Raw genomic sequence first — 20,919 nt, 5'->3', positions numbered from 1 at the left:
GGTGGGTGAGGGGTCGGTGGGTGGGTGCGCAGGCCTGGCCCTGAAGTCTGAAGGGAGCCAGTTATGGGAAGAGGGAACTGCCTTCCCCGCCCCCAAACAGACCCCCAGACAGCAGCATCTACTTAGAATATTTATTTATCCTCTGACATGACAAGACACAAAAAGTTACAACTTCTTAAAACTCTTCAAAAGAAAAAAATATAATTCTGTAAGCAGCAGCAGCAGCTTCCAAGGTTCTGATGTGATGGGAGGGGCAGCTCCCAGGGGCAACCGTGAACTGGGGGGGTCCAGGCCTGAGCCCCAGGTAGTGTCGCTGGGAAGGGGCCTCTGTGGAGGGCCCCGGTTTTGGGGACACAGCACCAGCACATCAGGGTCTGTCACCAACACGATCACATGGCCAGGGCAGGGCAGGGAGAGCTTCCACTCACAGCAGGGATGGGCCCGGAGGCAGGGGGGATGGGGCTTCTGAAGTGTGGTCAGGGGCCTTATGCCCGGAGATGGGAAGGACGGGGCTTCTGCAGTGTATCCGGGGGCCTCATGCAGAGCAGAGGCCGAAAAAGGAGGGTGGGCCCTGAGAGGACTTTTAGGGGGTGGCAGCTCCTGGCCCTCCCTCCAGAGCAGGGCAGGCACCCTCAGGCTCCACACTGGTCCCAATGCCTGCCCTGCTCCCTGGCCAATCTCAGGCCAGGGTGGAGGACTCAGGAGAGGCCAGGCTGGGTAAGTAAGTTCCTGGACGGGGTCAACAGAGCCTGGGGCACACACAGCACACAGAGCGCCTGGCCACGGCGGGAAGGGGGGCAGTCCCCGGCAGCCCCATCCCCAGGGGCCAGGCCAGATCCCCACAACACACACACACATGCACACACACACACGCACACAGACTTCACAATCTGGGCCCCAGCCTGGGGTGGGAGCTGAGGAGCCCACCAGAAAGTCCCACAGTGGGTGGCGGGCTTGCCCTGAGAGTCAGACCCCAGGGCAACCCCTCACTTGGGATTCCTGGCTCAACAGAGAGGGCAGGAGACCCCAGTCCTCTTGCAAGTCTGGCCAGGGAGGCAGAGTCAAGTCCTGCCAAGGCAACAAGAGCGGCTGGGGAAGGACGGAAGGGCTGGAGAGCCGCTTGGGCCCAGCAGATTCAATAAATAGGTTTGTGCAGGGTCCCTGTGTGGACCAGGACGGCTGTGGAGACTGGAACCGGTGGACTGGGGGTATGGTCCAGCCTGCCCGGCCCAGGACCGGGGGCCCCCAGCCCAGAGACCAGCTCTGTCCCTGGGGGTGTTCAGGCCAGGGCAGGATTGGGGCAGGGGCTAGCTTGAGGAATGTAAAGATTTCTGCATTTTCTACATAAATAAGACATTGATCCCAACAGTGCAGGCAGCACCCCGGGGGGCTCGCGTGTGCACCACCTATGTGGACCCTGTACCCCGCCCCCTGCTGCCCCTGCCAACGGGAGGGCTGGGGAGGGGTCTTCCCTTGCTCCGTCCTGGGCTAGCTGCCTGGCTCCAGCCCCACCGGCCCTGCCCGGCTGGCTGGGGTGGAGCGGGCACTGGGCTCAGGCCTGGGGGTCCTGCAGCAGCCCCAGCAGGGACTCCGCGATGCCCAGGAAGTAGACCACCTGTGCGATGCCGAAAAGGGGTGCAATGACCAGCGCGCGGCAGTAGGCACCCTTCAGGAAGGCCGAGGGGCCCTCGTGCCGCAGGATCTTCCTGTGGAGGAAGGACGAGAGGGTCAGCCCGGTACACAGGCCCCCAGGCCCCACCCACTGTGGGACCTCCCCACCTGGCACAGTCCAGGATCCCAGAGTAGGTGTCCTCGTTGACGCCTCGCTGAAGTGACTGGAGCCGTGTCTTCACCACTGCAAGGGGTGCTCAGGTCAGTGTGAGCCTGGCCAAGGGCTCAGTCCCGCCCCATCCCCAGCCGGGCACCATCCCATGCACTGACCGTCACAGGGGTTGACGGCCACAGCGGCGGCACTCCCAGCCACACAGCCGGCCAGGAAGGACACGTAGAAAGGCGACTTCTCCTCGGATGCCGGGCGGCCCAGCTGGTTCAGGTTGGCAAAGAGCGGGAAGTACACCACAGAGAAGGGGACGTCCCTGTGGGGAGGGAGGTGGCCATGGGGGACAGGAGGTGGTGGGATGGGCAGGCCGGCCTCCCCCCTCCCTCCCCCCACCCGCCCTGTGCCTCCTACCTGAGCAGCGTGGCCCCAAGTCCCTTGTAGAGACCGGCAATGCCGCGACTCTGCAGCAGGTCACGGGTCAGCTGGGTGGCCGTGGGCCGAGGGGCAGCTGGAGCCTCCACTGAGGGCTGGGCACCCCCCTGGGCTGAGAGCTGGCCCTGGGCAGTCAGGATCTTCCTCTGGGCGGCTGGGGACAAAGGAATTGCTGTCTCTTCTTCTGTGCGAACTGGGCAGGGGACACGCTCTGGCCCTCCCTGTGTCCCCACCCTCCCCTCGCCCTCACCCCTTCCTGCACCTCTGCCCTTTCCCCTCCCTTCCCCCGCCCTCACCAATGCGCCCTGCATCCTGCAGCTGGATCTTCAGCATCTCCATAGGCGTGGTCACGATCACCTGGCAGGTGCCAGCCCCACAGCCCGCCAGCATCTCTTTAAGCAGGGTCAGCTTCTGCCTGTGGTAGGGGCGGGGCTGCAATGAGTGGGAAGAGACAGGTCTACCTGCCACCCTCGGGGCTGCTCACCGTGCCTGGGCGCAGAGGATGGTGGGAGCCGTGGAGGCAGATGCAGGCCTGTGGGGGTACAGCCCCCAGCCTGTGTGGCCCTGCAGCAGCAGGCAGGGAGGAGCCCGATGGACAGATGGCCCCACAGGCAGGGGCCTGGGGAGGGCAGTGGGGCTGTCTCCGACAAAAGAAAATGGGAAATTGGGGGTCAAGTGCCCCAAAAAGGGGCTGCCCCTGCAGTCCCCCTCCAGTGATGGGGAGCTGGTCAGTGCCCTCAAGCCCTGGCTTGAGGGCAGCAGGCAGCAGCTGGGGGCCAAGGGCTGCCGAGCCAGAGCCCCACTGATTTGACATCTGCTTTGCTCCCCTCGTCAGGGGAAAGGAAGGAGGGCGCCCCACAAGGTCAAAGAAGCCCCAAGCAAGGGGCTGAAGACAGGCAGAGCCTCCACGTGGGACCCAGCTGGCAGGGTGGACCCATCCTTTATCTGAAGCCAAAGACCCCTCGAGTGTCTGCCAGGCACGACCCTCACCCGTCCTTCGAGAGCTGATGTCGGAAGAAGTCGTTGGCTGCCAGCTTGATGGCCTTCTCGGGGGTGACGAGGGTCAAGTTCACAGCAGCTCCTGTGGGGCAGGGGGTCAGCTGGGGGGACATGCTCAGTGGCCTGAGTGGGGAGGCGCTTGGCCAGGACTTGCCTCCTGGCTGGCAAAACCCTGTCCCAGTCACTCCTGGCCACCATCTCCTGTCCTCTCACCCACATTTGGGCCTGGTGTGTGCCAGGTGGGGCGGGGCCGGGCAGGGATGGGGCAGCACCTCAGGTTCAGGCTCTCCCATGCCCACTGCAACTCCATCTGTCTCTGATTCTGGGCAGCATCTTGCTGCTTAGGGCATGAGGATCGCCCCAGAGGCCTCCCTAGGATACCCCTCCCTCCCTGGAGGACAGATGGTGCTTGTGCTGGCAGGTGGCTGGGGCCAGAGGTCACAGGAGTGTGTGGTCTGGAGTGGGCCAGAGCTCGGGGGAGGCTGTGGAGAGCCCCCATCTCAGTGCCGAGGGCTCAGGGCTGCAGAGCTTCTGCCAAATCTAGGCTCTGGATTGTGGATTGTGTCCTAAGCTGCTTTGCGGTAATGCCCCCACTCCCTCCCAACCCCAGCCATAGACGGGGTCCAGCCTGTCCCAGAAGGCAGAGGCAGCTGTGGCCACCAGAGAGGAGACAGATGTACCGTGGCATCCCACGCACCAGGCACTAAGTGGGGGTGGGGAGCTGCCACGGGAGGGGCTGAGAACTGCCACTCACCAGAGATCCAGTCCCCCCTGCACAGGCACAGCCCCCACAGACACGTCCATGCTCACACACCAGGCCCAGGGTGGCCGCCCTGCCCTGCCTCCCCCACCACTCCCTGCCATGACTCGCGGGCGCTACCCAGGCCTGCCCATCTCGAGCCGAGCCGAGCCAAACCTCACCCCGGTACATGCCGAAGTAGCCCTCGGAGCGGATGGTCTTGATGAGGCAGTCGGACCTGTGGCCAAGGGGACAGGGTGAGCCAGGGCCAGCAGGAGGCCGGGGTCCCTGGACTGTCTAGGGCTGATGGAAGAGGCCAAGTCAGCCCAGCCCCGACCCCAGTCCTGACCCACGTAGGATCTCCCCTAGGCCCGCCTGCCTCCCGTTTCCCTTCTGTCAAACAGGGTGGGGGGCACAGGAGCAGAGCCCCCGCCTCTCATGCTGCCACATGCTGGGCCCACTCCCCGCGACTGCCCGGCACACTCACATGCTCGTGTACATGCGCTGGCCGTTCTGCTGGTTCTGCAGCCTGGTCTTGGCCAGGTCGATGGGAAACACGCAGGTGACCCCGATCAGCCCGGCGATGCCGCCATTGATGAGCTTGGCTGGCAGGCTGTGTGGACAGGGGTGTCAGGACCGGCTTCCTTGACCATGGGTCAGGGTGGGGGCAAGGCATGCAGCCAGGACTGGAGTCTGACCTGATCTGCTTATCAGCCATTTAACTCGATCGCACCCAGGTAGGAGCCGAAGAGGTGGACACCAGGCCAGGCGGGGTGGAGGTGGAAGTGGAGGAGGCCTTGAGGGAGGGTGGGACCCAGGGGGGTTGGGTGGTGCTCCACCTTCAGGGGAATTTCCAGGTGTCAGCAACCGCCACTTCTGTCCTGGAAGGATGCGGGGATGGGAATGAGTGAGGGTGGGGCCGCCCGAAGAGTAATCCTCCCCCAGCCTCCCTCTCACACGCAGCCCCTCACCCACCACCCCAGACTGGAGCCGTCACTGCGTCCTGAGGGTGCAGCAGTGGGAGGCACCTGCCACCCAGTCCCATGCTCACCCCTGGGACCACCTGGCTTCCTTTCAATCCCCCCCTCCCCACCGCCAGCGTCTTCCCAGCCAGCCTCACACGCGCGCTCACGCTCGGGCTCACGTGCACCCCGGCTAGCTCCAGCTTTTAAAGGGCCAGGCACCTCTGGGGACAGTGGCAGGGGCCGGGGCCAGGGTGCCTACTGGAGCACCTCGACCTGGACAGCTGTGGTGACCATCCCCCACATCCTTCAGCACAGAGAGAAGCAGCCGGCACCTGCCCCCTTCGAGCAAGGGGCTGGGGCCCCGGGCGCCCTAAGACCCCCCGACCTGGGCTCAGCTATCCCAGGTATAGCTCTCCTCCCATGGCAGCTCCACCCAGGGCCTGCAGAGCTCCTCCCCACGATGCCCACACCCCCCACAGCCAGCCCCTTGCCCACCTTCCTCCCCTCCACCTCTCCCAGGAGTTTCACTCGTGGACACACAGAAGCCAGTGACGGGACCCCTGGAGCCTTGGGGGCGGGGGATGGCTGGCCTTCTGAGGCCCCCTGTGGCTGGCACCCCCATCCACTACAGAGGAGGGGAGGATGGGCCTCTCCCACTAAGCGGCAAGGCTGGGGAGCCACAGCCAGCTTCAGGGGCCTCCCATAGGGTCATGGCCATAAAATCCCAGCTTCGGGAGCCTTCTCCCCTTCCCTGGGCCCCCCAGAGGCCAGCTGTTTCGGGCACCGGCAGCGCCGTTGCCCAGGGCCACGCGGCTGGCTCACACCCACAGATCCTCAGGGACTCATAACCTTCACCTCGGCTTTCCAGGGCTGGGCCATCCACCACTGACCCCCGCTCCGCCACCTGCCTGCTGGTCCTGCTCTCACTCTGCCCCAGGCACTCACTCTGGATGGCTCCTCCACACTCCAGCCCGGCACTCACACAGAAGGGGAAGCTGCAGGGGGAGGAGGCGAAGGGCCGCAGGGATTGGCCGTGGGGCGGGGTGGGACGGGCTGGGGCGGGCTGTGGGGGGCACTTTCTCTTTCACTTTGGGCTAGCAGAGGCTTCCGGCAGCCTTGAGAGGAGGGATGAGCAGGGGTGGGTCTCACTCAGGCTGACCTGGCACAGCCAGGCCACCCACCCACAGGGACCTCAGCGCGTGGCCACCACATTCCCAGCACACATGTGTTCCTGTCTGCTGCCTGTGGGTTGAACCCTACAGCATTTCCTGGCCTGGATCTGTCCATGGCAGGTACTCTGAGGATGAGGCTTTCTCCGGGCCAGGGGACCCTGTATGTACCCGGACAGGGAATCCGGTGCTGTGGAGCAGAGATGGGCTAACACCCACTCGTGTCTGTGGGATCTGTGTCTGTTAGGGGCAGATGCATGTCAGGGAAGCCTCATGCTGGGCCACAAAAAAAGGCCTGCTGTTCACAGGGAAGAGCTGGCTGGGTCTCAGAGGCCACTGGTGCAACCCACAGGCCCTGCTCACCTGGCAGGTCCAGAGGGCATTTGAGCTGGCATGCCCAGAGCCCTCTGCCCCACTGCCCGTCCCACTCAGGGCTTCACCGCCAGACCTGCCTTTCCCTGCCTCAGCCAGTGGTGGGGAGCTGACCTCTGAACTTCGACCTGATCCCTCCCAGCCCCCACCCCCTCGCCCCACTCTTCAGTTGCAGACTGGCCACAGCTCTCCGAGCTGCCCTGGGCCCTTCATCTCCGCTCTAGCCCCTCCCAGAGGTGTACCCTGGCCCTCCAGGGACTGAGCAACCCCCTTCCTCCTGGGAGCCTATCTCCAGTCTGGGATGAGGACACCTGCATGATGGGGGCAATCCTGGAAGTCAGGCCGACAAAGGTGGGGAGCGGCCATTCCTCCCAGGAAGAGAAGCAGGCCCAGAGATCCCAGGGCGGAGAAGCAGGCCTGGGCCCGCACGTCACCCAATGCAGCGGAGAGGAGCTTCTGGGTGGAGAATGATGACAGTGAGGGGCTCTGCCTGGGGAAGAACCGGCAGGGGTTCCCTCTGAACGCCAACCCCGCCTTTCTCTGTCCTCACTCGGCAGTTCCCACCCCTGGCTTATGAGACAGCTGGCCAGGGCCCTCCCCCTGCACTGATGTTGCTATAGCAACCCAGTAGCCCCAGCCGGGCCCCGGGCTGTGAGCCGTTACTGTTCCCCCTTCATAGGTAAACTGAGGCCACAGGCAAGCCAGGGAGACAGCAGGAGAGCAGAGACCACCCCACAGGAAGATACCGCTGCTTCCGAATCTGCAGGGGTAAAATCCTCCACCAAGAAGCCGCCAGGCTCCTCCTACCCCCAAGAAAGGCAATGGGGGTGAGGCTCCGAGTCTGGCCGGCGGCTCCCCATTCAATCTCCCGCTGTTCCCGTTCTCTTGGGGCGGTGCTTTCTATCCTGCTGGCTGGAGGGTCCCGGAAGGGGTCTCCAACTGCGCGATGCCTCGGCCAGAGGACAAAGGAGAAGCGGGTTGGGGGCCGCTCTCTGCGCTCCGAGGCCGGCTCAGGTCCCTGCCCTACTGCTGGGGCTCAGCCGACCGCTCCGTCCTCCGCCTGGCCACCGCGACTCCGGCCACGCACGTGTCCACAGATGTCCGGTGAACTCCCACGTGTGCGTCCCACACGGGTCGGCCTCTCTTCCTTGGGCTCGGGCCCGAGACACCCACCCTCGGGGACACGTGTGTGCGGGGAGCGCGCCCGGCACCATCGGGGCCGAGCACGGCCTCTCACCCCAGGGCAGCCGCGGATCGGAGCATCCGCTGGTCCAGGACCTCCCCTCCCGCCCGCCAGGCCACGTTGTTCGGGCAGCTGTCACCTCCCTCGGCCGCCGCGGCACCTCTCGCCCCCGCAGCCCGGCCGCGCTTGGATGAGTGCAGCAGAAGGGAGCCGCCGGGCAGACACTCACCGCGCTCGCCGCCGCCGCCGCCTCGCTCGCCTCCCCGCCCCACGCTGGGCCAGCACCTAGGCGGGGAGGCGCGTCCGCTCGGCGCAGCGCGCGCTCCGCCCTCGACCTCCTCCGGGCTTCGGCTCCCCCTCCCGGCCGCCGAGGCTACTGCGCCCAGCCAGGCCACAGCCACGCGCCCACCCGCCCCCTGGCCGCGGGTTCCCCCGGGCAGGGTGGCAGTTCTGCGCACAGAGGCCGGGCCGCGCGTCCCCAAGATCCTTTCTTGGTTTCCGGGCCTCAGGCCCCTGCAGGCACAAGGACCCGCGGGGCGCGGGCAGGTGGCAGAGCGCAGGTGGATGAGGGTGCCCTGGGGGAGGCGTGGCCTCCAGGGCAGACACAAGTGCTCCGTGGAACTGCTGGGCCAGCGCAATGGAAAAGTGGAAGCACAACCCCGCCTGCCGAACAGCGACTTTGTATCCAAAGCACCCCACTTGGGGCTGGGCGCAGTGGCTCATGCCTGCAATCCCAGCACTTTGGGAGGCCGAGGCAGGCGGATCACTTGAGGTCAGGAGTTCGAGACCAGCCTGGCCAACATGGTGAAACCCCCGTCTACTAAAACTACAAAAATTAGCCGGGCGTGGTGGCAAGTGCCCCTAGTCCTAGCTACTTGAGAGGCTGACGCAGAATCGCTTGAACCTGGGAGGCGGAGGTTGCAGTGAGCTGAGATCATGCCACTGCACTCCAGCCTGGGTGACAGAAACTCCATCTCAAAAAAAAAAAAAAAAGTAACCCACGTAGGTTACTTTGTAGCACAGCTCCTCCCTCCCAGGAAGATGAGGACCCACAGGAGGCCCCAGGCACAGTGGGAGAGGACAGGACCAGGATGTGGGGCATCTGTGCACACAGGGCTCCCTCCCTGCAGGGGCCAGGCCTCTAATTACGCCACCACCCTCCGCCCTCCAACGGCTTCTCCATCCAACAAATAAATCAAGCTCTGAGAACGTGAAAGAAATAGTGCGGTTTTGTTGCTCACAGGGACCTGTCCCCACACACTGGAGAGACTTGAAGGTGGGGGCTCTGCCCATCCGCTGGGGAATATCTGGGCCAGCCTAAAGTCTGTGGGGCCTAGGCCTGGGCAGGCTCTGGGGGCTGTGGGGCTGAGGAGCCAGGCAGAGCGGGGTCTTTGGGGGCCAAGCCCGTGCGTCGGATGCCATCCTGGTACTTGCGGCGGCCGAGCTCCAAGACTGCGCGCACCTCTTCAGCCACGTCCTGCCGGTCACTCTGCTCCAGGGCCTGCACCAGGAGCCCCACAGCCCCTGGCTGCCCAGCCTGGCGCTCAGCCCAGGAGAAGAGCATGTGGCGGATCTGCCCATCCAGATCATCCCTGCAGGCAGAGGATGGGCGACAGAGGGGTCCTGTCCACCTGCCCAGGACCCCCCACCACACTCTGCCTCGGAGTGTGGGGGAGTTCCCGGATCCTTGGGCCAACTGCGGCCAGACCTTTCCTTTCCAGCTTGGTGTTTGCCCTTCCCCCACCTCCCCTGGAAGAAACTTCTGTCAGCATCAGGTGGGCCCTCCAGGCAGCCAGGGCTCAGCCCTGGGGCTGGCAGCCAGCGGGCAGTGGGAGCCTCACCGGAACTCGTGCCGGATGCGCTGCAGCTCACGGTAGGACACGCCCAGGTGCAGGGCCACGGCTGGCCAGTCCGGACCCAGGCGCCCAGCCACACTCAGCAGGTTGCTCTGTGTCAGAAAGCCAGTCTCAGCATCTCCCAGGTTCAAGGGTGCCAAGGAGAGGCCAGCCCCCCGCCGTGGCCCCTCGGACCCCCGAAGTCTCTGTTGGAAGGAAAAAGTGCAGTAAGCCCTGGGCTCCACCCCCAACTCCACCACGTCACCCTGGTCACCCCTGGGCCTCGGTCCTGCCCCGCCCCTCTGCTGTCCCTCAGTCCCACCGGCAGCTTGATGGGCAGAGTGGCCATCCACAGGGCGTCCGCGCCCTTCCTCTGCCGGGCAGCCTCAGCCTCCTCGGGCACCTGCACAGGCACCGTGCCACGGTAGAAGGACACCTGAAGGGGCATCGAATGGGGTTCAGAGCTCGGTCCTCTGCCCAAGCGGCCTGGGGGGCCTCTCCCCTCACCCACTCCCCTCGCCCACCTGGCCCCGCACAGCCTGAGCCTCCCGGTCCAGGGTGGTGGTCACGTATACCTCCTTCACATTCTTCAGGTGCGAGTAGAAGACAAAGCAGATTCTGCCCTCCACGCAGTCAGGGCGGTCTAGGGGGCAAAGGTGGGCTGAGCAAGGAGGGCGCAGGGAGGACGGTACGGCTCCCTCTCCAGGACAGGGGGCATCCACCAGCACCCCTACCAGCATCCACATCGATGCCGCGCTCGAATGCCGCAAAGAACTCTTCACCCTCGAACATCTCCACCGTGTCAGAGGGCTCGGGGCCCCGGTACCGCTGCAGCAGCCGCCGAAGGGTGGCGTCCACCTGCAGGGAAGCCCGTGCAGCTCAGGAGCCAAAGCTCTGCACCCCACCCCAGCCCTCTGGTCGCCACTCTGCTGCCCTCCGGCCTGTACCCCCACCTTGTTTCGGGGCAGGCACTGCAGCAGGACCTGCTCAGGGTCCCGGCGCCGCTGCAGAGCGATGAGGTTCACACGGTGTAGGCGCAGCCGCTCCCAGGCCTTCCGAGCCAGGCCTCCCACGCAGTTCTTGGTGGTGTACCAGAGCCAGTACCTGGGAGGGCTGGGGGTAAGGAGGGCTGTACAGACTGGGGGAGGGGAGCTGAGAAAGCTGGCGGGCACTGACCAGGAGAAGTGTGTGACCTGGAAGCGTGCGTACAGGTGGGTGAGCTCCAGGACCACCTGAGCTGTGATGTCATCCCAGGTGGCTGCAGGAGGGGCCCAGTACAACAGGTGCAGGCAGGAGCGGTCCAGACTGAGGCCTGGGAATGGGAGGGGCAGCGGGCTGAGGCCTCCTGGCCAGAGACCCCCTCCACCCTATGGCCACAGGTCCAGGTATGCCCCATGGCTGCCTCTCACCTGTGATGCCAGAGGGCAGAGGCAGCTGCACGGTGACTGGTCGGAGGAAGCTGGGGGGACCGCTCTGTGAGAGGCACAGCAGGGGGCTCACTGCAGCCTCTGGTTCTCCCAGGAGGGCCTGTAGCTCTCGGCCAGCCATGCGCACCACCTAGGGCAGACATGCCCCCTGAGCACCTGCCTGTGGGCTCAGGTGCCGCCTGCCACCCTCAGTGCTGTCCTGGCCATACCTGCATGGAGACTCGACGAGGCTCCTCAGTGGCCCCAGGGGGGAAGATGACTTTGACCCCAGGATGACCCGAGGAGCACAGCAGTGTCCCCTCTGGTGGCACCAGGCAGGCATTGGACACAGGGCGGGAAACCACAAGGAACCAGGAGAAGTGGGGCACCTGGCAGTGAGCCCAGAGCCGCTGGGACGGGGGAGCGGGGAGGTCAGAGGAGCCTGGGTCAGGGCATAGCCAGCCAGGGACACAGGGAGCAGGATCCAGGAGGGACGGGGCAGGGTGGAAGGTGCCAGGGCAAGGCTCTGGGCAGGGGTGCACGGCTCAGGGCAGCAGCACTCCACTCGCCACCGGCAGGCGTGGGTGGCCCTCACCTGGGGTGCCTCTTCCTCCAGGTAGGTCTCCAGGTCACCCCAGCTGTTGTCATTCCGGGTCCTGACCACCACTTCACGGCAGCGCCGGGCCCGTGGTGGGGTGAAGAGCAGCCACAGCCCCACATCCTGCCAGGCAAGGGCGGTGTGAGCGCTGGAGCCAGGCCTGGGCCCGCACACTGCCCCCCGCCACACCCTGGCCATGCCTGCTGGAAGGCCACCGTGTGGGGCTGCAGCTCCAGCACATGGCTGAGCAGGGCGTCATGAGGACCCAGGGGGACGAGGCCCGGCTCTGGCAGCAGCAGCCGATAGTGGATGGTGATGGGGGTGGCGGTGGCTCCCGCTGGGAACTGCAGGCGGACGCCACAGGCTAGGGTCACTGAGCAGCCTCGAGGGGTCACAGGAAAGCTGAGTGAGGAAGGAGCGAGCAACGGGTTAGACCCAGAAGGGCCTACATGTTGGAGCCTGGACCCAGGAACTCTGGAGAAGGTGTCGGAGGGGCCAGGGCGACAGGCAGACACTCTCCTCCAGCCCCCTCAACCCACTCCATACCTGTCCAAGTCTGAGGTCAGGAACAGTCTGGGCATTTCTGGAATGAGGGCTGCCACTGTGGAGGGGACAGACGTGTACTCAGGACAGTGAGGGGACTCACATCCTATCCCAGGTCTGCCCTTCTAGCACCAAGCCTACCTGGTGAACTCGGGGCGTCTGGCGAGGCCTCGCCCAGGGGGTTCCCCTGCAGGCGCACAAAGGGGGCGTCTAGCAGCTCAGGGGGCAGGTCCCGGAGCTGGTTGTCCCTCAGGTCAAGCCGGGTGAGGAGTGGAAGGCGGGCCAGGTCCGCTGGCACAGAGGCCAGGAGGTTGCTGTGCAGGACAAGGAGCCGCAAGGACCGAAGTCCCGCTGCGGGCAGGTGCTAGCTTAGGCTCGGCAGCAGCCTGGCCCGTGGCGCTGGGACACTCCTGCTGCCGCCTCCCAGAGCAGCTGTTTCAGACTCTCCTCCACAGCTGGGCTCAGAGAACTCTGACAAAGCCACTTAGGGAGTCTCAAAGGCCAGGGAGGTGGAGGGACAACCAAGAGGCAGCTGTGGACCAAGCCTGTGGGTGTGGAGGCCCCTGCAGAAGACAGGCAGGCTTCAGGGGCCCTCCCGTGGGGTCAGTGTGCCAGGGGCATAGGGGCTACTCACCCAGAGAGGCCGGGAGACTCTGCAGCCGGTTGGAGGCCAGGTTGAGCTCCAGGAGGCTGCCAAGGCCTCCAATTTCAGGAGGTAGCGTGTCCAGCAGGTTCTGAGAGAGATCAAGGCGCTGCAGGGTGGATAGGGCCCCCAGTGCTGGGGGCAGCGTCTGCAGGCGGTTGTGTGTCACTGCGAGGAAGGTGAGGGCGGGCAGGACCCCCAGAGCCTCAGGCAGCTCAGAGAGGCAGTTGTGAGACAGCAAGAGCGCACCCAGACCTTGCATCCGCAGGACACAGGCCGGCAGTGTCTCCAGGCTGTTGAAGCTCAGGTCCAGGTGGGCCAGATGGGCCAGGCCACTCAGACCAGCGGGCAGGTTGGTCAGGGCACCCCGGAGACAGGCACCCAGTGTGTCCCGGCGTTGCCCTCCTGGGAAGGGGGGAGGCGGATGTGGCCCTCAGAGCCAGGGTCCGAGATCCCAGATCGACCCTGCCAGCCAGAGAAACAGCTGCTCGAGAGGCACAGACCTCCCACCCCACCCCCACCCCAGCGAGACAGGGACAGACAGACAGAAACACTGGAGAGGTGCCCGCAGACGGAAGGAGGCAGGGGTGGAGACCACCGGCTCGTCTCAGCTGACAACCATCACCCACAACCTTCCCCAGGAACACCATCTGCACTGTAATCTGGAGAGACCCCCACTGGGCAGTGTCAGGGTCCGGGAGCCAGGGCCCAGCCAGACCCACACTGGGGGTGGTGATCGCCAAGGATGGCGATGGCGCTGGACAGGACCAAGAGCAGAACAGTTTACACCTGGGGAGCCGGGAGGGGCGGCCTGGAGCTGGGGCTGGGACCGGGGTTTGCCTTTGAGGACATGCAGCAGAGGCAGGGCAGAGCGAGAGATGGAGACAGGACCCAGAACAGGTGGAGCTCACCTTTGAGGACCAGGGAGCGGAGGCAGGACAGGCTCTGAGGCAGCTGGGCCAGGGTGGCCTCCAGCAGCTGAGGGTCCTCGTGAGTGCTCAGACGCAAGAATTCCACCTGCAGCAGCTGAAGAGGCTGCTGGACACACAGGTGCAGCAGCTGCTGGCAGCCCCCGGGGTACAGGTCCAAGCTCAGCCGGTTGCCGCCCAGGAGAGGCAGTGCCCTGGACCCTGCGTCCGAATCCTCCGAAGCATCTCCTGCGGCAGCAGCTGCCTCCAGCTCTGGCTCCTCCACCGTTGCAGCCATCGCCCACCGACGGTCCTTGGAGGCCAGACATGTCCCAGCACGCAGGCAGGCCTGTCCAGGCAGGGCCCGGGGAAGCTGCAGAGGCAGGAGGAGGAGTGAGCGGGAGCCGCGGTGGGCCATTCTCTTTGGCGAAACAGGGAGGGACATTGGCTGGAGTGGGGAGCTCTAGAGCCAGGTCATCTGGGCCTGGGCTGCAGAGTGGGGGAGACCTTGTGGTCACCCTGAACCCCGGAGGCCTGGGTCACCACTGGAAAGAGGGTTGGGGAATGGGACCGCAATGGCTCGCAGGTGCACCGGGCAGGGAGACCTCACTATGAGCAGCAGAGCGGGGGGAGTGAGGCTTCAGTCCTGGTCCTGGAAATGTGGCCAGTGGAGCCGTGGAGCTGCGAGGTCATAGGGGCTGTCCCCCGGTCCTGGAGATGAGTCCCCCATCTATTTACATCCGTTTTACCAGGAGGGCCGTGACCCTCCTCTACCGCGGGGGCGACTGCACCCCGAAAGTCAGGGAAGGCGGTGTAAGGGTGAGGGCCTGGGGCGTGAGCCATTGGACAGCTTCGGGGTCCTGGGGCCGGGACCCCAATTCGTGAGCCCCGGAGGAAAGCTCTCCTGCCCTTTCCAGTTCGGTCCACTGGGGAGGGTGGTGCGCCGCGCATGACGGCTCAGACGGCGTGGGGGGGCGGGCTCCAACCCCGAGGCAGGCTCGGGATCCCCCGGGCGTCGGGGATGGGAACGGCCCCCAGCCTCCCAAAAGCAAACTTCCCCCCGCCGCCCCCTCCGCCCGCCCGGGCCGGCCCGTACCTGCGCTCCAGGCGGCGCGCAAAGTGGGGGCTGCTCAGTGGGCGCTCGGCGCCTGGGATCCCGCCGGCGCGTTTCTGGGTGGGCGGGGACTACAGACCCCGCCCCTTGGGCCCCGCCCCGTCGGAACTCGCCCCCTGCGCCGGGCTGGGGTCCACTGGGGAGGTCTCCCGGCTTCTCCCCGACCCGCCTTCCCTCCGCCTGTCACAGCCCCGGAGACGCGGACGCGACCAGTCCATCTGCCGAGCCGCCCGCGCAGCTGCGCTCGGCTTCCTGTTAGTCCGCGGGGTCGGAGCCTTACAGCCTCCGCCGCCCGGAAGGCCACGAAACCGGCCCTTTCCGAGGTTCTCGGGGCCTCGGGCCGCTCCGAGGCAGACCCGGCCCCAGGTGCGTTCCCAGGCCGGGGTGACGGGGGTACTCTTGCCGCTGCCCCGCACCCACCCCTGCTACAAGCCGGAACAATTGCAGTGCCCTTCCCAAACCAGCCCCAACGGCCTCCTCCGGGAAGCCTGCCAGGACCTCCTCTCTGGGCCTGCAGAGACCCTTCCTTTCGAGCCATCACTCTGGGCCAGAAGCAGTGAGCCTCCTGGCCCTGTCTCCTTCAGTCGCGCAGGGGAGAAGGAAGCTTTAAGAGATAAGATATTGAGCGGGCGCAAGACTCCGTCTGAAAAAAAAAAAAAAATCAGATATTGCCCGAGGCTTGCCCGAGGCCCTGTAGCTGGTGAGGGTCAAAGCCAAGAACCTGAAATCTGCCCTGTCTGCCTTCCCCACCAACATGATACCCCCGAGCGGGCCTGTGCTTCATTCACCAGCTTCCTCGGCCAGGAGAGCAGGTGCTCAGGGAGGGAACAGACACCACCAGCTATGCCTGCTTCTTTCCTCAGGTCATATCAACGGCTCCTTCTTCCTTTCACTTCCCAGCTACCACCATCCCCCCCTCTGGGACAGGCAGGTCTCTTCCAGGCCTCCCTGCTTCCATTTTCCCCAGCCCCTTCCACGTACGGCCTGGAAGGATCTTTTTTTTTTTGAGACGGAGTCTCGCTCTGTCGCCCAGGCTGGAGTGCAGTGGCGCAATCCCGGCCCACCGCAAGCTCCGCGTCCCGGGTTCACGCCATTCTCCTGCCTCAGCCTCTCCGAGTAGCTGGGACTACAGGCGCCCGCCACCACGCCCGGCTAATTTTTTTTTTTTGTATTTTTAGTAGAGACGGGGTTTCACCGTGGTCTCGATCTCCTGACCTCGTGATCCGCCCACCTCGGCCTCCCAAAGTGCTGGGATTACAAGCGTGAGCCACCGCACCCGGCCGGATCTTTTTATTTATTTATTTATTTATTTGAGACAGAGTCTTGCTCTGTCCCCCAGGCTCGAGTGCAGTGGCGCGATCTCGGCTCACTGCAAGCTCCGCCTCCCGGGTTCACGCCATTCTCCTGCCTCAGCCTCCCGAGTAGCTGGGACTACAGGCGCCCACCACCACGCCCGGCTAATTTTTTGTATTTTTAGTAGAGACGGGGTTTCACCGTGTTAGCTAGGATGGTCTCGAACTCCTGACCTTGTGATCCACCTGCCTCGGCCTCCCAAAGTGCTGGGATTACAGGTTTGAGCCACCGCACCCAGCCAAGGGATATTTTTAAAAACCAACCACAGGCCTGATGCTGTAGCTTACGCCAGTAATCCCAACATTTTGTGAGGCTGAGGTGGGCCCATCACTTGAGGTCAGCAGTTCAAGCCCAGCCTGGCCAATATGGTGAAACCCTGTGTCTACTAAAAATACAAAAATTACCCAGGTGTGGTGGCAGGCGCCTGTAATCCCAGCTACTTGGGAGGCTGAGGCAGGAGAATGGCGTGAACCCGGGAGGCGGAGCTTGCAGTGAGCCGAGATAGCGCCACTGCACGACAGAGCGAGACTCCATCTGAAAAAATAAATAAATAAAATAAACAAATAAAAACCAATCACAGAAATATTATTCAGCCTGAAAAAAGAATGAAGTCGGGCATGGTGGTGCATGCTTGTATTCTCAGCTAGTCGGGAGACTGAAGCAGACAGGCTTGAGCCCAGGACTACAAGGCTATATGTAGCGTGTGGTGATAGAACTGCTCCTCTGAATAGCTAGTGCACTCCAGCCTGGGCAACACAGCAAGACCGCATCTAAAGAAAAAAAGACCTGTCCGGGCACGGTGGCTCACGCCTGCAATCCCAGCACTTTGGGAGACATGTCCGGGCACAGTGGCCCACATCTGTAATCCCAGCACTTTGGGAGACTGAGGCAGGCAGATCACCTGAGGTCAGGAGGCCATCCTGTCCAACATGGCAAAACCCCGTCTCTACGAAAAGTACAAAAAAACTGGCCGGGCGTGGTCGGGGGCACCTGTAATCCCAGCTACTTGGGAGGCTGAGGCAGGAGAATGGTGTGAACCTGGGAGTCAGAGGTTGCAGTGAGCCGAGATTGTGCCACTGCACTCCAGCTTGGGTGACACAGCAGGAGTCCGTCTCAAAAAAAAAAAAAAAAGACCTCAGGCCGGGCGCGGTGGCTCACGCTTGTAATCCCAGCACTTTGGGAGGCCGAGGCGGGCGGATCACGAGGTCAGGAGATCGAGACCACGGTGAAACCCCGTCTCTACTAAAAATACAAAAAATTAGCCGGGCGCGGTGGCGGGCGCCTGTAGTCCCAGCTACTCGGAGAGGCTGAGGCAGGAGAATGGCGTGAACCCGGGAGGCGGAGCTTGCAGTGAGCCGAGATCGCGCCACTGCACTCTAGCCTGGGCGACAGAGCGAGACTCCGTCTCAAAAAAAAAAAAAAAAAAAAAAAAAAAAGACCTCAAATACTGATATATGCTACAAAATGGATGAACCTTGTGAAAAAAGAACGTTTAGCTGGGGAATATGGTTCCTTTTCAACTATCCAGCCAAGAGAGACATTAGAATGAGACCACAATCACACCCTGTCCACTTTGTGTTTGTCTCCTGAAACTGCTTGGTATTGCCAGAAGTAGCTATAAATTAACCTAATAATGCCAGACTAGGCACTATAACCCACACCTTATAGCTTAATAATGTATAGCCAATCACTAATCAGTCACTTCTGTAAACCAATGAGAATTCCTGATAAACTTTCTATCAGTTCGCTCCCTGTCCCCCTTTTTGCCTTTAAAAATCCACTCGTAGTCTGGGCATGGTGGCTCACGCCTGTAATCCAGCACTTTGGGAGGCTAAGGCGGGTAGATCACGAGGTCAGGAGATCGAGACCATCCTGGCTAACACGGTGAAACCCCGTCTCCACTAAAAATACAAAAACTTAGCTGGGCGTGGTGGCGGGCGCCTGTAGTCCCAGCTACTAGGGAGGCTGAGGCAAGAGAATGGCGTGAACCTGGGAGGCAGAGATTGCAGTGAGCTGAGATCGTGCCACTGCACTTCAGCCTGGGCGACAGAGCAAGACTCCGTCTCAAAAAAAAATAAATAAAAAAAAATAAAAAAAATAAATAAATAAAATTCACTTATAACTGCTGCTCATCCAAGTGTAAATTCAGGGCAACTTGAATATATGTTCCCAGGACGCAATCCTCAAGCTTGGCCCACATCAACTACTCTGTATTTATATTAAGTTTGTCTTAGCATCTTCCTTTTCTGTAGGTACTTGAAATTTGAAAATACGCTGAATGAAAAAAGCCAGACACAAAAGGCAAAATACTGTATTATTTCAGTCTTACGGGGTGCTACAGTTGTCAAAATCATAGGAACAGAAAGCAGAATGTGTTTATCAAGGGTGGGGGAGCAGGGAATCGGGACTTTAATGGGTACAGAGTTTGTTTGGGATAATAAAAAAAAAAGTGAGATGGGGCTGGGCACAGTGGCTTGTGCCTGTAATCCCAGCACTTTGGGAGGCCGAAGTGGGAAGATTACTTGAAGTCAGGAGTTTGAGACCAGCCTGGCCAACATGGTGAAACCCCGTCTGTACTAAAAATACAAAAATTAGCTGGGCATGGTGGTGGGTGCCTGTAATCCCAGCTACTCAGGAGACTGAGGCAGGAGAATCGCTTGAACCCAGGAGGCAGAGGTTGCAATAAGCCAAGATCGCACCAGTGCACTCCAACCTGGGGAACAGTGAGACTCCTCAAAAAAAAAGAAAAAAAAATGTTGGGGCCGGGCGCGGTGGCTCACGCCTGTAATCTCAGCACTTTCGGAGGCCAAGGCGGGCAGATCACGAGGTCAGGAGATTGAGACCATCCTGGCTAACACGGTGAAACCCTGTCTCTACTAAAAATACAAAAAAAAAGAAAAAAATAAGCTGGCTTGGTGGCAGGTGCCTGTAGTCCCAGCTACTTGGGAGGCTGAGGCAGGAGAATGCCGTGAACCCGGGAGGCGGAGCTTGCAGTGAGAGGAAATCGTGCCACTGTCCTCCAGCCTGGGCAACAGAGTGAGACTCTGTCTCAAAAAAAAAAAAAAAAGGCTGGGTGCGGTGGCTCACGCCTGTAATCCCAGCACTTTGGGAGGCCGAGGCGGGCAGATCACGAGGTCAGGAGATCGAGACCATCCTGGCTAACACGGTGAAACCCCGTCTCTACTAAAAATACAAAAAAAAAGAAAAAAATAAGCTGGCTTGGTGGCAGGTGCCTGTAGTCCCAGCTACTTGGGAGGCTGAGGCAGGAGAATGCCGTGAACCCGGGAGGCGGAGCTTGCAGTGAGAGGAAATCGTGCCACTGTCCTCCAGCCTGGGCAACAGAGTGAGACTCTGTCTCAAAAAAAAAAAAAAAAGGCTGGGTGCGGTGGCTCACGCCTGTAATCCCAGCACTTTGGGAGGCCGAGGCGGGCAGATCACGAGGTCAGGAGATCGAGACCATCCTGGCTAACACGGTGAAACCCCGTCTCTACTAAAAATACAAAAAATTAGCCGGGCGAGGTGGCGGGCACCTGTAGTCCCAGATACGTGAGAGGCTGAGGCAGGAGAATGGCGTGAACCCAGGAGGCAGAGCTTGCAGTGAGCAGAGACAGCGCCACTGCACTCCAGTGTGGGCAACAGAGCGAGACTCCATCTCAAAAAAATAAAAAATAATAAAAGTTGGGATGGATGGTGGTGATGGTTGCACACCAATGTGAAGGGACTTGCTTAAAACACTGAATGAAACAATAATCCTGGCCAGGCACGGTGGCTCACACCTGTAATCCCAGCACTTTGGGAGGCCCAGGTGGGAGGATTGCTTGAGCCCATGTTGGACAATGCTGTCTCTACCAAAAAATTTTAGCCAGGTGTGATGGCACACGCCTGTGGTCTCCGCTAGGAGGCTGAGGTGGGAGGATCACCTGAGCCCAGGAAGTTGAGGCTGCAGCGAGCTGTGATTCAGCCACTGCACTCCAGGCTGGGCGACAGAATGGGGCCCAGTCTCAAAAATTACAAAATAAGAAAAGTCCCATTGTTCCCAAGATGGTTTCCCGCCTTTACCCCAGATGCGTGACCCTGAGCAAGAAAACCTTTCTGTACCCAACTGCCTTATCTATAAATGGGGGTAATGACAACGAGGCCACAGAAGGCGACTGTGAAGTCGAGTTCCAGTGCTTGAAGTATACACACCCCAGGGTTTGCACTGTTGTTAGAGCCCAACGGGAGCTGGCGCTGCCTGCTAACACCTTAGATATCTGCGTCTGACCCTGTTCCTGGTGCTCGCCCCGGATACTGGCAGGGTTGGCTCCTTCTCATCTCTCAGCTCAAGCTTTCTCAGGCTGCCCAGACCAATTCTCCCTCTGTCCCTGTCCTTCGGATCGCCTCCTTATTCACCTCCTGCGTCCTCGCACAAGAACTCAAGTCCTTAGGAGGCAGGGCCAACCCTGTTCCCTCCCAGGACCCGAGAAGGTAGCAGGGTCCCTGATGTGCTGATGTCCACATGGACACCGAGGTCAGTTCTGGGCCAAAGCGGCCAGCGCAGGGGCTGACCACTCGGACCTCACTCCTCCCAGGGGTGAACGGGCGACGCTGCCTCACGTCATTGTCCTGCCCTCCAAGGCTCGCGCTCGTCCTCTGGCAGGACGCCCTGACCCCGCAGGGCGGGGGCGGCCTCCCAGGTAGAGCCGTAGTCGCTAAGTCCGAGGCGGCTGGCTCACCTCACTGAGCCCGGTTGGACATGGGGCCACCGGTCGCCGCGGCCAGGGAAGCACCAAAGAGTCAGGGCGAGCCTACCGCCAGCAACCTCTGCCTGGGCCCACGTGCCGTTCCGCGTAGGCCCGCGGCGCAGGCCACTTCCGGCAGCGGTGCACCATGGGACTTGA

The 20,919-nt window shown here is 62.2% G+C and overlaps 3 protein-coding genes across 36 annotated transcripts; 1 reads left to right on the top strand and 2 right to left on the bottom strand.

The window, feature by feature from the left end:
- Positions 1-117: 117 nt before the first annotated feature.
- Positions 118-7,971, bottom strand: SLC25A22 (solute carrier family 25 member 22). 18 transcript variants are annotated; one of them, XM_055260116.2, is made up of 10 exons: positions 7,869-7,971; positions 4,649-4,831; positions 4,438-4,563; positions 4,133-4,188; positions 3,203-3,293; positions 2,509-2,627; positions 2,192-2,366; positions 1,942-2,096; positions 1,780-1,855; positions 118-1,706 (listed from the first exon to the last, which is right to left on the bottom strand). In XM_055260116.2, exons 2-10 carry the CDS (start codon positions 4,666-4,668, stop codon positions 1,553-1,555), a joined length of 972 nt encoding a protein of 323 aa, XP_055116091.1. In that variant the 5' UTR covers positions 4,669-4,831; positions 7,869-7,971; the 3' UTR covers positions 118-1,552. The 18 variants fall into 18 exon arrangements, with proteins under 18 accessions (XP_055116091.1, XP_063486970.1, XP_063486962.1 ...); XM_063630900.1 differs by having other exon boundaries at positions 118-1,702; positions 7,869-7,969; XM_063630892.1 differs by having other exon boundaries at positions 2,192-2,405; positions 7,869-7,936.
- PANO1 (proapoptotic nucleolar protein 1) lies at positions 7,278-8,848 on the top strand. Its single transcript, XM_055260142.2, has one exon. The coding sequence runs from the start codon at positions 7,278-7,280 to the stop codon at positions 7,926-7,928; it is 651 nt and encodes a 216-aa protein (XP_055116117.2). The 3' UTR covers positions 7,929-8,848.
- A 2-nt stretch (positions 8,849-8,850) lies between these two features.
- PIDD1 (p53-induced death domain protein 1) lies at positions 8,851-20,900 on the bottom strand. Of its 17 annotated transcripts, none has more exons than XM_063630864.1 (17): positions 20,755-20,898; positions 15,185-15,329; positions 13,576-13,945; positions 12,656-13,069; positions 12,163-12,372; positions 12,025-12,079; positions 11,679-11,880; positions 11,476-11,601; positions 11,111-11,290; positions 10,884-11,031; positions 10,651-10,786; positions 10,428-10,578; positions 10,209-10,332; positions 9,999-10,117; positions 9,797-9,910; positions 9,481-9,680; positions 8,851-9,231 (listed from the first exon to the last, which is right to left on the bottom strand). In XM_063630864.1, the coding sequence occupies exons 3-17, from the start codon at positions 13,868-13,870 to the stop codon at positions 8,973-8,975; spliced, it is 2,733 nt and encodes a 910-aa protein (XP_063486934.1). In that variant the 5' UTR covers positions 13,871-13,945; positions 15,185-15,329; positions 20,755-20,898; the 3' UTR covers positions 8,851-8,972. The 17 variants fall into 17 exon arrangements, with proteins under 17 accessions (XP_063486934.1, XP_063486932.1, XP_063486936.1 ...); XM_063630862.1 differs by having other exon boundaries at positions 14,669-15,329; positions 20,755-20,888; XM_063630866.1 differs by having other exon boundaries at positions 10,050-10,117; positions 14,669-15,329; positions 20,755-20,888.
- Positions 20,901-20,919: the final 19 nt, after the last annotated feature.

Source organism: Symphalangus syndactylus, chromosome 21 (assembly GCF_028878055.3).
Source record: "Symphalangus syndactylus isolate Jambi chromosome 21, NHGRI_mSymSyn1-v2.1_pri, whole genome shotgun sequence".
NCBI lineage: Eukaryota > Metazoa > Chordata > Mammalia > Primates > Hylobatidae > Symphalangus > Symphalangus syndactylus.
The sequence above is the reverse complement of the archived record's forward strand: the minus strand, read 5'-3'. Positions and strand labels throughout refer to the sequence as shown.